The following is a 16,606-nucleotide window of genomic DNA, read 5'->3' as shown; positions in this document are numbered from 1 at the left end:
GTCTCCAATTTAGATCTTATGATATGGTAGAGAGTTTAGAAATTTGAAGGTCTCGTTTCTCCTAAAGTCTACTACCATTTCTACAGTTTTGAGTGTGTTTGGTTCCAGATTGTTCCAGTCGCACCACAATATTAGTTGTTCAACCTTCTGTCTGTATGCGGATTCATCATTGTCTCAAATGAGGCTGATCACTCTTGTGTCATCTGCGAACTTCGTAGATGGATCGTTAGAGATGCAGTCATTGGTATATAGAAAGAAGAGAAATGGTAAGGGCACACATCCTTGGTGTGTGTGTTTGTGCTAAATGTATAGCTTTCTGATGTGATTCTGCTTAGCTTAATCTGCTGCTTCCTGTTTGTTAGGAAGTTTATGATCTATTTACAAGTGTGTTCAGGTACCGCTAGCTGGTTTAACTTAGTGAGAAGAGTGTCTGGAATGATGGTATTGAATGCTGAACTACTGTCTACAAAGAGAACCCTTGCATAGGACTTTGGCGATTGAAGATATTGTAACATCTATTGCAGAACCATATTAACAGCATCATCTGTTGATATGTTTGTTTGGTATGAAAATTGCAGGGGGTCTAACAGTGGATCTGTGATGGTTTTCAAATGGGACACCACTAGACTTTCCAAAGTTTTCATAAGTACAGATATTAGAGCAACTGATCTCTAGTGATTCAGTTCCTTGATTCAGTTCCTTGATTCTTTAGCACTGGAATGTTAGAGCATTGAAGCAAGAAGAAACATAGCACATGGGGCATGCATAGAAGTTGGAAGAAGGCGTATTGTACCTTGCTCAGGGCAGAGGTGTAAATTATTTCCATTGGATAGCTATGTAGATTCTCCTTGAACATGAGATATAAAGGGTAGTCCACCTCCTTTCTGGTTTCATTGTTGAACTTCGTTTCTTTGCAATTTAATAATTCCAAATTTTGAATTCTGGAATGGTACAGCATGAAGAATAGGGAGGTTAATTTGCAAAAAGTGCTAAACATATGCACAAAGGCACATTAATCCTAAGTAAAGTTTGTACTGAAAATCATATATAGATACACAAATAGATTTTATATGCTGAAGAAGGCTACTTTATATAAAAATGTTAGCATATGATGTTGTCTTAAAAAAATTAAAATAATATAACCCAATGTTACAGTATAATATAGCAAGTTAACAATTTTTCTTTTTAGAATTGGGTGGAACAAACATTATCACAAAAAGTGCTAAACATATACACAAAGACACATTAATCCTAAATCAAGATTCATGGATCCAACATTAAACCAAAGAAATGTTGAAGTTAGTTTATAGTTAATACAGTTTTTTAAAAAAAATCAAATTTTAACCTGACAAGTTCTTTATATGAAAGATCTATTATTCTTTCTCTCGGGAATCATGCTAAATATTATTCTTCTTTCCCACTGGACTGTCTGATTCTACTGCAATGAAAATAAGATTTTACCTTGTCTATAAATTACGTTCTAAATAATTCTCAATATGTACTTTTGGTAAAATAATACGTTTGACATAAAATGCTCTTTCCTTCCTAGCTTGCTTTGGGAAGAAAGTAGCAATATATTAAAGAATGTCTAGTAACAGGAGTGCAAGTTAGAAGGATAGATAAATAAATAGTCATTGTATCTAGGTGTACTTCAATAATTTTCAGAATTTGTCTGAGTGATTAGAGAAGATGTTGGTGTTTTGTAGAGCTATTAATAAACAAGTATTTCTGTACAACCAGCTGATAATACAGTAATGGCAGCCCTTCAATTTTTTCTGGTAGAGAATGTAAATAAGGTACAAATAGGTAGAACATCTTAAGTGACTTAAGTCAGTATTATATTAACTTTCACAATTAAATTTCAGTTCTTATGGTACTTGAGATTTGGAAATACATCTTTATAATTTGTTATTTTAATGAAACACTAAAACCTGATGTTTCAATCAGGGGCTATACAGTTGATTGTTTATTGGTAAGACTGCTTATTCATGATTTTAATTTCAAATTAAATTGAATATCCAAGCAATTGACCATATTGCTTGGATATTCATTCTTAATAAATTTTAATATGTAAAATACTGCATTGTAAATTGTTTAAAAGCAGTTAAATATGCAAAAACTTGTCAGACAGAGTCATGTAAATAAATACTACAAAAAGTTTAAATGATTTTCTCTTTTGTATGTGAGCATATTTAAAATAATAATAACAATAACAACAACAACAACAACAATAAAACAATAATAAACAATAATAGTAATAATAATAACAATCTACCAGTGGCAAAGAACAGATGGGATCAGAAGCCCAAAAAAGTGGTCAAAAATGAGCATGCAAAACTACTGTGGGACTTCTGACTTCAGACTAACCAAATTGTGGAACATAATACACCAGACATCATGATTGAAGAGAAAAAGAAAGTATGGATCATCATAAATTAACTTATCTGATCTCCCTTTTAAAGTCAATGAATTTGAGACTATTGTCATTTCTTGAGGAAGCAAAATCTAGCTATATATTATAGGGTGTATGAGTTTGAATAAAGGTAGGAAAAATGTAAATTCACTAAGTTCACTTGAAGTACAGTGTTCCCTCGATTTTCGCGGGGGTTACGTTCCAAGACCTCCCGCGAAAGTTGATTTTCCGCGAAGTAGCAGTGCGGAAGTAAAAACACAATTTTTGGCTATGGACAGCCAAAAACTACCCCCACGCACCCTTTTTCAAGGCAGCGCAGGGAGCCAGGGTTGAAATTAGGGCAGGGAGTGACGAAAGTGCGGAGGCCGGCAAACATTGCTTTGAATGTCGGCTGCCCCCGGCCCCCCAGCGCCTCCGCCCCCCTCGCCGCTACTGCCCGCCCGATCCACCCCTCTCACCAGCTTTCTTCGGACACGGGTCCTCCTGCAGCAGCGCTGACGGCTACGGCTTCTCATCCTCCTCATTCGGCCGGTAGCCGCTCTGAGCGCTTTGAGAATGCCTGCCTCGCCCCTCTCACAGTCCCTTAGCTGAAAGCACTTTCGTCCCAGCTATCAGCGAGGGGGCTGCAGGAGAGGTGGGGCAGGCGTTCTCACAGAGAGGGAGAAAGAGAGAGAGAGCAAGAGGGGGGAGAATGGAAGGTAGAGAGAGAGAGAAAAATGATAGAAAAAGGGAGAAAAAAGAGAAATGAGAAAATGATTGAAGCAGAGAATGACAGGAAAGAAAGAGAAAGAGAGAGAGAAGTGACTCTTGGTGATGACGTATGATGTCATCGGGTGGGAAAAACCGTGGTATAGAAAAAAAACCGGGGAGTATTTTTTAATTAATATTTTTTGAAAAACCGTGGTATAGCCGTTTCGCGAAGTTTGAACCCGCGAAAATCGAGGGATCACTGTAATGTGGTCATTCTCTCACTTATTCACACATAAATGCAGTTCAAATATTAGGTATTGTAAAAATGTCCTTAGAATTATTTTATGAAATATTTCATATTAATTTCATTCTCCATAGTGGGTGGAGCTAACATCCAAGAATGGGCTGACACCGTTCTTTCAGCCAATGAGAACTGAATCTGTCAAATTGATATCTTTGTCCTCCATCTTAGATTCTTCCTCTTTTGACTCAATGCTCAGGCAGAATATAATGTTATCAGTTCCCATTCTTGTGAGAAGTTGCTCTAGTCATCTGATCTTCACATCGTGAGTCTTTTCTCCTCAATTGATGCTCCTGTCATCTCTTGTTGCTGGGTTGAGAACAGCACAGGGCTTCAGCTCTCGCCATTAGCCAAGCCTCCAATCGAAGGCCATTGGCTTCTTGCCTGTCAGCGTGTTGGCCCTAGGAGCTTAGCTCCATGTCGGCCTCTAATACATCATTCTAGCAGTCTGGGGGATTATGATCTGGCCACAGGGTTAATCCTGACAGAAGGCAGCCTGACAGCCCTACTGCTGACCCTCACTAGATTGCGCTGCCCCATTTTTCTCAAGAACGGACCCATCACTGGAGCTTTTGCACTCATCTGACTGACGGCCTGAAGACTTGCACCACTCAGCTAGGGTAGAACATTATGAACTTAAACACCATGACATTTTAGTTGCTCAGGCAGCTGGCCATTTTTTGCTACCTCCAACAGGGGTTCCCCACAGGCTGGTAGCTGATGCCCCTACTTGGGGCTTGCTGGTGCTGGTGTTTCCTGGGACAGTTTCAATCCAGCGCACCAAAAGACAAGCATTCTTCCCGCCTAATGAACTTGGCTGAAGAAACGGTGTCATCCCATTCTTGGATGTTAGCTCCATTGAACGAGAATCCATCCATCCATCCATCCATCTATCAGGAGGTGCTGATAGGTCTTTGGCTTTATCCAGAAAGAAACGAGATAGGAAGATGAAACTTTAAATTTATTCCACATATTCTCCACTGATGTCAACATACTTCTTACATTGGTATTTCACATTCTGTAAGCGTTGCAAAAAGAAGGATTTTGGTTGTGCCTCAAATCAGGCATTTGTAGCAGCCATGGCATCAGAAATGGTGTGAAATTTGGTACCCTTGAGGTGTTTCTTCAGGATTGGAAACAGATGATAATCGGAGGGAGCTACATCTGGTGAATAATGTGGGTGATCACCCAGCTGGAAGCACAGCTCCACCGGTTTTGCCATGGTCACTTGTGCAGTGTGAGCAGAGGCTTTGTCTTGCAGGAACAAGATTCCTTTGGACAGCTTGCCACACCTTTTGATCTTCAGAGCTGCCTTCAATTAGTCCAAAAGTTCAATGTAATACCTTGCATTGTTAGTGGAACCCTTTTGAACGTAGCCCAATAGCAGCACGCCTCCTTATCCCAGAAGAAAGATGCCATCACCTTAGTGGCTGATTTTTGCACCCTGAACTTCTTTGGACGAGGAGAAACACTGTGCCTCCACTCTTTTGACTGCTCCTTGGTTTCAGGGTCATACAAATAAATTTATGTCTCATCCATAGTCAATCCAGGAAGTTCTTAGCAGTCTGGAAATGCTGACAAATGAGCCGGCAAGTTTTCACTCGCATGCTTTTCTGATCTGTTGTCAAACATTTCAGGATCCACTTTGCAGATAGCTTCTTCATGTCCAAATGTTCATGGATAATGACACAAGCACATTCACGGGAAATCCCCATGATGTCTGCTATTGCTGTGGCTGAAATTTAACAATTCTCCAGTATGAGGTTGTGCACAGAATCAACAATCTCCAGACCAACAACCACCCTTGGTTGTCCAAGACATTCCTCATTATGGGTGCTGAAGTGGATCGTTTTAAATTTTGCAACCCAGTTCTTACCTGTAGAATATGAAAGGCATTGATCCCCCAATACCTGCAACTTATCACCATGAATATCCTTCGCGGACTTTCCTTGCAGAAACATGAATTTTATCACTCTTCTGCTCTAATTTGTTGTGAATATCATCTTAGACTCCACCATTTTGTTTTCCCATGTACGTAGAACACTGTTGTCATAAGCTACAAACACAAAATTTTGAAAACATACTATATTAGACCACATAAGGCTTTCATTTGATGTAACATTCATTGCCATAGAAACAAAAAAAATCACAAAACCAAAGACTTATCAGCACTCCTCTTCCCCCCCTCTCTTTCCTGCACGTTTAAATTCCAATTTAAAGTATATTAATATTTTGAATATAAATTTAAGAAATCTTTTCATGAAAAATGTAGTAAATTAAAGGGAAAAGAAGAGATTTTGAAGGCCAGACATTTGAGACAACCAAACAGAACTGAAAATTATAATTAAAGGAAAATAAACCCACTGATACAGATTGGAGAAATATATTTTAACTTTGGAAGAATTCAAATAAATTTGGGAACAATATAGAGTAGAAATTTCTTTTAAGGCTCTGCTACCATAAATGTGGGTTTAAAGGAGTAGATAAAAGAGGACACAATTGAAAATTAGACTATTTTGGATGTGGAAGTTTGAAGTTTACAAGTGATATAGAAAAATATGTTACATTGGATTTGCAAGTGAAATTGGCTGAACTCTTAATAACCAAAATGGATACACAAGTAATAAATCAGAAGGGTGACTTGGACATGTTTTAGTCTTATGAAGGAGTTCCTGAGAAAAGACAAAGATGAAATGAAATCCGCTTCTGAGACACTGCTCTATTTAAATGAAATAAGCATTAAGATTTTAAAAAGCACCTAATGTGCTTTTAAAGTCAGATTATTTGATCAAGTTTAAAATATACATATGATGTTCTTTCTAGTAGTTCTTATTGATTTTTTCTTAACTGGTACTGAATGGTGAGGCTTTAAAAATTATTTATTGAGATGGCAAGAAGAAATTTTGTCTTCTATTTTCAGAGAAATCAGTAAGCTATGAAGTTAAAGAAATAACCAAGTTGGCTTAAATTGATTCAGGTTAAAATATAGATGTTATTTCTGATGTGTGTTAAACTTGTGAAGGAGTTTCTAAGAGAAGACAAAGAGAATGATAAATTAATTTGTAAGACACTATTTGAAATGAATAAAATCAGTATTCTGTTATTTCTGACAGTCTTGAATGGATTTTGCTTGATTGGTTCAAATGATGAAGCTTTAAAGATTTGGTTATAGATAAGAAGAAAGATATGGGAAGAAGAGATTTTTTATTGTGTTAAGTTGCTGTGTTAAAAATAAAACAAAACACTATGGAAGTGATTTGCTGTTATTTGAGGCTCTTAATGGATTTGTTGATTAAAACTGAATGACAAAGTTTTATAATGCAAGGCTTTATAATTCACTTATAGATAAAACAAATTACCAGAAAAGAAGACCTTTGGTTGAAATGTTAGAAAATATAAGTTACTGAAACTGTATTTGTTTTAGTGAAGGGGAGGTCATTTGTTTGTATTTTTTTCTTTTTCTTTTTTCTTAGTTTAGTTTTTGATATTCATATTTTTTGACTTTGTTACTTTTTTAAAAAAAAGGACAACACCTAATGTGCTGTCTAAAAAAATGTAATCTTACATCCTGGTCCTCCACTATTTACAGTATGTACTGTACTATGATATTCACATGGAACTCCTCTTTATTTAGGCTTCTGTGGAAGACAATTTGGCACATTATGTGGTTCCCCTTATGAAATAAATAGAAAACATTTGTGAACAAGGAAGATTTGGGACGTGCAGAATCTCCTCTCACCCATCTACCCTGGTTTCAATTAGTGAGAAAAATAGTTTATTGCTGATGTATTCCTACTTTGAGAAGAATAATTCGTTCAAAGTAGGTATTTCAACAGAAGATGAAAAATTTTTCCATTGTAGCATATTTAAAAACACTTGAAATTTGAGACACTACTACTAACGATACTAATAATACCTATACCACCAGGGTAACATTGCAATATAGTATATCAATTGTCATCTGCAAGTAGTGCATTTCCATTGCATAGAACTGTGCAAAATGTTGTGCTTTTTAGGCAACTTTCCTTGGTTCTAGTTTTTATATGTAATTGTTTTTACATTTATCTCTTTATTCTTTGTAGGCTGTCCAGAGTCACTTTATTGGGGAGATTGGCAACATATAAATTAAAACATATAGAATATACAATGCAATGTAATACAATATTGTACAATATAATACAATACACAATAATATTGTTATGTTCACTGTTATTTCATGACATTATTATATCCTTCCACCTCTCACAATACGAGACAACACAATATCAACAGTAGAGACCTTCAAATTTCTAGGTTCTAAAGTATCTCAAGACCTAAAATGGTCACCTAACATCAAAAACATCATCAAAAAAGCACAACAAAGAATGTTCTTTCTGCGCCAACTCAGGAAGCTCAAACTGCCCAAGGAGCTGCTGATACAGTTCTACAGAGGAATCATTGAGTCTGTCATCTGCACCTCTATAACTGTCTGGTTTGGTTCTGCAACCCATCAAGACCAACACAGAATTCAGAGGATAATGAGAACTGCAGAAAAAACAGTTGCTGCCAACCTGCCTTCCATTGAGAACCTGTATACTACATGAGTCAAAAAGAGGGTGGCGAAAATATTTACTGACCCCTCACATCCTGGACACAAATTATTTCAACTCCTACACTCAAACCGTCGCTACAGAGCACTACACACCAAGACAACTAGAAACAAGAACAGTTTCCCCCCCGAACGCCATCACTCTACTGAACAAATAATTCCCTCAACACTGTCAAACTTTTTACTAAGTCTGCAGTTCTATTTCTACTAGTTTTTTCTCATCATTCCTATCATCCTTTTCCTCCCACTTAGGACTGTATGACTGTAACTTGTTGCTTGTATCCTAAGATTTTTATTAATATTGATTGTTTCTTCATTGCTTATTTGACCCCTATGACAATCATTAAGTGTTATACCACATGATTCTTGACAAATGTATCTTTTTCTTTTATGTACACTGAGAGCATAAGCACCAAGACAAATTCCTTGTGTGTCCAATCACACTTGGCCAATAAAAAATTCTATTCTATTCTCTATTTGGGGAGTTTTGGTAGCAGAGAGAATTGCATTGGCATGGTTTGCTGTGATGGAAGGACTTGATAGATGTTTTCACCAAAGTTGTGGAAGACCAATACAGAGTTGGATGTTATTGGACGTTGGAGGAGAAAAGTGAAAATATCAATAACTTAAGGCAGAAATTATATTAGATAATATGAAAAGGCTGGAGAAGTTGAACAGAAGTTATCGGACACCAGTGGCTTTGACAGCTTCAAATAAGGAAGAAGTCAAATGTGGCTTATATTAGCCAAAGAGTTTATTTAACTCTCATGGACCCAAATGAGAGAAGGGGAGATTATTGTTAGATTTGTGTTTTAGACAATATTATGCAATAGGAGTTATTATGGGGTTGGTGTGACCTGAAGTCTTGCAACAGAAGCTTGCATGTGGCATGAAGTATGATTGGGGGAGGGGCTGCAGCATTAATTTCTGAATCCATTTGAAAGGACTAGTTTGTAAATCCTTTTACAACATGTCTTCAGAATCCCTTAGGAGCCATCTACACTGTTGTTCAATATCTAGTGGTAGTCTTTAGGAAGTCTCCTAAAAACAAGAGAAATGGACTAAGAACAGGAATCTTTCTATGTGTGATGGCCTAAAGTCCTGCCTCTCGGCAACTACTTCAGCTTCAACCACAACAACACAAGAGCACACAACAGATTTAAACTTAATATTAAGAGCTCCAAACTTGACTGTAAAAAATATGACTTCAGTAACCGAGTTGTCGAAGCATGGAACCCATTACCGGACTCCATAGTGTCATCCCCAAACCCTCAACACTTTACCCTTAGATTATTTACGGTTGTCCTCTCCAGATTCCTAACAGGTCAGTAAGGGGCGAGTACAAGTGCACTAGAGTGCCTTCCGTCCCCTGTCCTATTACTCTCCTATATCTCCTATACCTTTCTTCTATTCCTATATCTCTTCTATTCTTTCATTGATATGTTCTATTACTATATCTTATTTTCTATTCTTTCTTAGATATATTTTACTATGAGTATCTCCTCTATAACCTTCATCATGTATTTTTCTATGTGTATATATAAATACACCCACTAAAACCCTCATTGTGTATTGGACAAAATAAATAAATAAATAAAAATAAATAAATAAATAAAGGTTGTGAATGACCTTGCCCCCAGAAATACACCTGACTCTTTCCTTATTGGCTTTTTCAAATAGTTTTAAGATGATACCATTTGACTTATACTTTGGATGATGATTTGATTAGATTGGGTTTTTTTTAATTTTGCAATGCTCCCCCCCCCCCATTAGATAGGGCTGGTTTGTTGTTTCTGTCTCACATTGTAATCAATGATGTTTGTAAATCAGGGCACCATGTTGTTCCTCTGTTGCTATACAGTGCACTGCTTGAATTATTGACTTGTACACTTGCACTTTTTCTGGGTTTCCAACAAATACATTTGGGCTTCATGGTCAATTATGCTTTCTCTGTGCCAATGCTCACTATTGAACAAACATCTATTAGACTGAATCCATAACTGGATTCTCAACATTGTGATTCTCAACATTTTATTTAGCCATGTTTTTTAAGGTGACTCCTTGTGTTTTCCGTATTTCATATTTCACAGTACAGTGATCCCCCGATTATCGCGAGGGTTCCGTTCCAAGACCCCTCGCGATAATCGATTTTTCGGGATGTAGTGGTGCGGAAGTAAAAACACCATCTGCGCATGCGCGCCCCTTTTTCCATAGCCGCGCATGCGCAGATGGTGTTTTTACTTCCGCACCTGGGAAGACCCAGCAGCTGAGGAGCCGCCTGCCTGCCCGCTTGTCCGCCGCTTTTCAGCTTGTCCTCTGCTTGTCCGGCCGCCGCTTTTCTGCCCGCCGCTTGTCCGCCGCTTGTCCGCCGCTTGTCCGCTTTTCCGGCCACCGCTTGTCCGGCCGCCGCTTGTCCGGCCGCCGCTTTTCTTGTCCGCCCGCCGCTTGTCCGCTGCTTGTTCGGCCGCCGCTTGTCCGCCGCTCTGGGAGTTGAAGACCCAGGGAAGGTTCCTTCGGCCGCCCAGCAGCTGATCTGCTCGGCAGCGCAGTAGCAGCGAGGAGCCGAAGATGGGGTTTCCCCGTTGCCCACGCAAAGGGGAAACCCCATCTTCGGCTCCTCGCTGCTACTGCGCTGCCGAGCAGATCAGCTGCTGGGCGGCCGAAGGAACCTTCCCTGGGTGCCGCCCGCCGCTCGAGAGCAAGAGGGGGAGAGATAGAGAAAGAGAGAGAAGGAAAGAAAGATGAGAGAGGGAGGAAGAGAGTGTGAGAGAGGAAGAAGCAAGATAAAGAAAGAGAGAGAGAAAGAAAGATGAGAAAGGAAGGGAGTGACGTCATCGGGTGGAAAAATCGCATATAGCCTTTCGCAAAGATCGAGATCGCAAAACCCGGGGGATCACTGTATCTTTATAAGCTGTTTAGGATTGTTAATGGCTGGCATATGAAATCAGTGGGAGACTACTCCATTGTCCCATCTCAAAATCTAAAACTCATTATTCTTCAGCAAAAATGCTTCAAAGGAGAATCAGCAGAAATGTGCTGAACCAGAATTTATCACCTGTATTTGTAAGCTCAATTCTTTAATTAGGTCAAATAAGCTTAAATAAATATTTAAGAAACACTTAAATGAAGTGTTTCTTCGTATGAGAATTATCACCTGCATCTGAAGAAGCATTTTTACATTTTCCTTAAAATTATGCTACAATCAATCGGCTGGGCCTCATGCTGAAAGTGGGACATAAGTTATGTATTACAATTCCGAAATTGCCGATTAGAAAAGAAACTAACAGTACTTCTAATAGCTAAGCATTTTTTCTCTGCAACCATATTGCATAGGGAAGAGCTGCCAAAAACTCATCCATGACCCCCAAAATATGTTATTTCTTTATGGTAAGCTAGGTCAGGAAACAGCCAAGAAATTCACTATCTCATTGTAAGGGCATAATAAGAATCTTGAAAGACTGACAGAGTTACTCTGCCCCTAATGATTGCCTGATGTGAGAAAATCAAGGATGATTAATGAGTTTCACACACCTTCCTCATTTGCAGGCCTGAGCTGCTGTTTACTAACCACTCTTGCAATCTTGAGACTATCTCTCTATTCCTCTATGCTAATATATATTCTCATATATTTTCCTTCAAAATATTGACCTATTTTAAAATTGTTCCATTTCCTTTATTTGCATAACACAATTTCTATTTATTTAAATATCATGATAAGAAATTAATAGATGTCTGCAATATTTGCAAAAGTGGGAAATTATTATTGGTCTGTCTAGTCCCACCCAACAGTGGTACAACTGGATTCTTGTAGTCAGTTGAAGTGAATTTCTTTTCCTTTCCTATGGAAACATCCACTTAAACATCCACTTACCTATTAGGATTTTTCCTGCCAGTGAATTCTCTTTCCACTGCAGGAAATACAGTACTGGGTCATTGCATTGGGAGACTAATATAGTCAAAACAGTAATGAAAAAAAATATTGTGAATACTCAACTTCAAGCACTGTTTAAAAGCTGGACATCAATTTATCTTAAAATACTAAACATCTTTAAAAGAGGCATACCACACCTTGTGAATGTCTGGATTATTGGTCTCAGTCTAAGTACTGTGAATCTTCTAGATTGGACTGAGTGTAAGATTGTCTTCTTGTAGTAAAAAAGAATCCTAAATTACTTATATTGGGAGGGGAAAGTTTACCTTTTTGAAGTAAGTAGATAAACTGAACAGAGCTTTATTCGTTTGTGGGGTTTTTTTTAATATGACAGCCAACACAATAGAAAATGCTTGTTAAATTATCAAGGGGTCATTAAGAATTGAAAATTGCAGTCTAATGCATGTTAACATATGTATAAACTTCATTAGATATACTCAAGTATGGAATTAAACATAAATTGATGCATAGATTAAAGACAAATGTTCAACACAATTTAAAATATACTGATGGAATCTTTTTACTGGCTAGAATTGTTTAGAAAACCCATAATAAAAAAGAAATAAAATCATATTAGAATTTTTTGAATAAAATAATCTATCATTTATGTAATATGCTTCTTATTGTTTAACAAAATGAAGGGTATTAATCACAAACAGTTACATTAAAATAATGTTATGGTTGAGACATAAATTATGGAGCACTAATTCCATTGCTAATTCCTATTGGAGCTTTAAATTAGCCCCGATGGGGCAGTGGATTTCATGTCTCCTGTTCCAGGTGGTGATACCAATTTACGCTTATCTCAAATAAATCTGCCACTGGGCAGGTATGTATGCTATTGTAAGCCAATAGTTTGAGAATGACATAGCCTGGCATTGAGGACTCTGATGGAGATCAGCATATGCCTTTGCCCAAGCAGGCCTATTAGAAGGAGTAGGCAGGGGTTTCCTGCTTTCATGGGTTTATGGCTCAACCTTGGCATTATTGTAACGTAGTTTTTTGTGTTTAATGTTTCTTAGACTTGGTTTTCCATTGCCAGCATGGAAGGAATCCTAATGCATGAGTTTCAGAGGAGAAAGTAGCAGTTCTGAACCTGCTGTGTGGCTCGATCAGCAAGCGTGAGTATTAACGCTAGAGCTGTCAGGCCTTGTGAAAATTAATGAAGCCTGACGGTTACCCAGTGAAAGGTCAGAGGCAGAGCTTGCTCTTACGTAACACTTGTATTTTGTTGTGTCTAACAACAGTTTGAACAAAGGAGAGCTTTTATGTGTGAGCCTTAGATTTTTCACAGGACTCCATAGGTCTTGGCCTTCTCTTTTCCTTGTGTTGTAGTTTGATGTTTTCCTTGCATAAAACCAAAGTATTTAGTTGTTTGCTTTTTATACCCACCTTGATTGATTTTTCCCATGCTTCTCAACTGTCCTTCCAGTCTCTGTCCAGCTCAGTTACCACTTTTGAAACTGACAGCAGTTAAAGTAGTAATGATGATGAAAGTTTTGTTAAAGAATTTTGATGTTCGGCCCTCTGTGTGTGAGAGAGATGGGGGGGGGGGGAAGGAGGGAGAGAGAGAGAGAAAGAGAAGGGCCATCATACTGTTGCATTGCATTGTTTAGTTTGAGATTATATGTATATTTGAATTACATTTGGTTAATTTGGAGAATACATTGATCATTTCATTGAGCCGGTATTACTTCAAAAGTGGTTCTTGCTTTGCGTTAGTCTCCTTAGTTATGTTTACCAAGAAGTTTATTAAAGTCAAACATGTTGGGGGGGGGGAGGAAGCTTGAACAAACTATAGGAGTTGGATTAAAGAGAATAAATATTCCATTCTGAACAATAATTCTGACTTCTACATATTGAGTATGTTGGGGGATAGCACTGGAGGAAGGAGTTAAATTACAGAAAAGTGGGTTCACTGAAATGGGAAAGATGTTTAACTTTTAATCCATAGGTATGGCAAAAGATCTGTTAGCAAAAAAATATCTTCCCGTTGTTGTTATTTTTTTGCTTAATGTCTGGTCTTAACCAAGTTATTTCACATTTTCCCTCTTTTCTCATCTCCAAATAATCAATCTTGAAAGCTTTGGGGAAACTTGGGCCCAATATTCTCTATTATGCATTTATCTATATTTGCATAGAAGTTCATTTTTCTACACCAATAGAAGCAATCTGGAATTGCTTCTATTGGTTAAATAAGATTCAGGAGGGTTAAATAAGGGTTAAATAAGGTTCAGGATGGAAGTGTTTTTAATAGGAAAGTGAACACAAGAACAAGGGGACACAATCTGAAGTTAGTTGGGGGAAAGATCAAAAGCAACATGAGAAAATATTATTTCACTGAAAGAATAGTAGATCCTTGGAACAAACTTCCAGCAGACGTGGTTGATAAATCCACAGTAACTGAATTTAAACATGCCTGGGATAAACATATATCTATCCTAAGATAAAATACAGAAAATAGTATAAGGGCAGACTAGATGGATCATGAGGTCTTTTTCTGCCGTCAGTCTTCTATGTTTCTATTATTAGTGCAAAATCAGACAACATTGTGATTGAAATGCTTTTTTTTTAGTTTAGTTTTTAGTTTTATTGGATTTATATGCCGCCCCTCTCCGAAAACTCGGGGCGGCTAACAACAATCATGAAAATATACAATAAAATCCAATACTAAAAGCAAATTAAAACCCCTTAATATATAAAAACCAAACATACATACAAACATACCATGTATACAGTTGTAATGGCCTAGGGGGAGAAAAAAGTCTTAATTCCCCCATGCCTGGCGGCAGAGGTGGGTTTTAAGTAACTTACGAAAGGCAAGGAGGGTGGGGGCAATTCTAATCTCTGGGAGGAGTTGGAGTATTGGATATGGAGTAACAGAATTTAGCAATCATGAATAGAATAGTGTACCAGCAGTGAAACGTAACAGGATTTTCAAATTGCAAAATTTTGAAGAATCAAGTGGACTTCACTAAAATTGCTATTTTTGTGGAAGTGATCCAAGCTAGTACGGGTTCAGAAACCTGACCTGTAGAGTTCTTAGTTTATGATGAATAAAATTTTAAGAAAATGAATGCACTGTTCTTATAATGTTATAAATGGCCATATAATATCGCAGTCATATTTATAGGCTACCTTTCCAAGATAAACAAATGAAACAATTAATCATTTTCGTACTTTTACAGTGATAGCCTGAACCTAAGTGGCTATCTTGACATATGTACAGTATATACATTGTTACATACTGAAGTTTCTTCTCTAAGTGATATTGATTTAAAAAACCTCCCTAAATTATTATGGTGTCCTAAGAGCTGACAAAAATGCATACCTATGCAGTCCTACTATATTTCTAGCTCAATAATGTTGAACAGGATTATGGGCTATTTGAAATGTGATCAGGAATGAGTCAGTGGATCCTTCTCTTGGCTCATTTGGATAATTAACCAAATTTAATGTATTATAAAATGATCCATTTTATTTAAATTTTTTGGCAGACGTTGCAAGTAAGGCAAACAAGAAAAGGGGGGTTTATGAAATTTGTAAATCTCCCCTTTTTCTGAAAAATTTTGACAATATAAAAATTGTGATAGCAAATATGCAGAAGATTGGAGAGAGTGAATAATTAAGAAAGAAAAATAGTTATAAGCCAAGACTTAACAGGTTAACATAAGAGTTAACATTACCATATTAATGAATCTGACATAATGTATTGTTTTTGATTGCCATAATGGTTGTGTGTCATCAGGTTGGTATTTAGTAGTAATAGAAAGTGCTTATTTTTCTCATAAATTTCATTTGAACCTTTTTCAATCTGATGCCCTTGAGATGTAGATTGCAAACTTTTGTTCAGTTAGGAAAACATAATACATCTGGAAACACCAGATTGGAAGGGTGAGTCTGAATCATTAATGAATACAGCAAGGACTGTGTTCCAGTCTGTTGCCTTTCAATGGAATACTTTCGAAGTTGGTAGAACATAGAACATAAAACTTGGTGGAGTAGAGCAAAGAATATTGACTACAGCCATAACAAATACTACATTTGATTTTTTAAAATTTCAAGTCAAAATTTAATGTAATCAATTGTATATAATGAACAAAATTACACCCTACATATGTATTAATGTTCCTGTTCCATTGGGCAAGTAGTTTCAGACATACTCTTAGAAAGAATAGTGTGACTCTGGTGTTGAGGTTGCATACTTCTGAATAAAAAGATGACCAACTCTATGAATTATTCTGTAAATTCTTCTTCAATGCATCAACCCTCTAAATATTATTAACAATATGCCTTTCTTTCTTGTGATTTTCCTTGAACAAAATCTGTCCAGTCTGAGTTTAAAAGTGAGATCTATGTTTGGTTTGGTACAGCAGTTTTATAAATAAATAATTGTTCTATTTCTGTATTGTTTCAGGAAATTTGCCATATGATTACAAAATAGTGATTGCTGGGAATCATGAACTAACATTTGATAAGGAATTCATGGCAGACCTTGTAAAACAGGATTACTACCGCTTTCCTTCTGTATCCAAATTGAAACCAGAGGACTTTGACAATGTTCAGTCACTTTTGACAAATAGTATTTACTTGCAAGATTCTGAAGTAACCGTCAAAGGATTCCGAATATATGGCGCCCCCTGGTAAGTCTAAAATTTACTTTTCTGTGCATACATATGTAAT

General features: G+C 37.1%; 1 protein-coding gene across 1 annotated transcript in view; it reads left to right on the top strand.

The window, feature by feature from the left end:
- Positions 1-16,606, top strand: part of MPPED2 (metallophosphoesterase domain containing 2) — a 174,949-nt gene that overhangs the window by 71,077 nt on the left and 87,266 nt on the right. The window contains exon 4 of the mRNA XM_070762101.1: positions 16,341-16,566. Within this exon, the coding sequence (XP_070618202.1) occupies positions 16,341-16,566 (226 nt within the window). The remainder of the gene's footprint in view (positions 1-16,340; positions 16,567-16,606) is intronic.

Source organism: Erythrolamprus reginae, chromosome 1 (assembly GCF_031021105.1).
Source record: "Erythrolamprus reginae isolate rEryReg1 chromosome 1, rEryReg1.hap1, whole genome shotgun sequence".
In the NCBI taxonomy this organism is placed as follows: domain Eukaryota; kingdom Metazoa; phylum Chordata; class Lepidosauria; order Squamata; family Dipsadidae; genus Erythrolamprus; species Erythrolamprus reginae.
The sequence above is the reverse complement of the archived record's forward strand: the minus strand, read 5'-3'. Positions and strand labels throughout refer to the sequence as shown.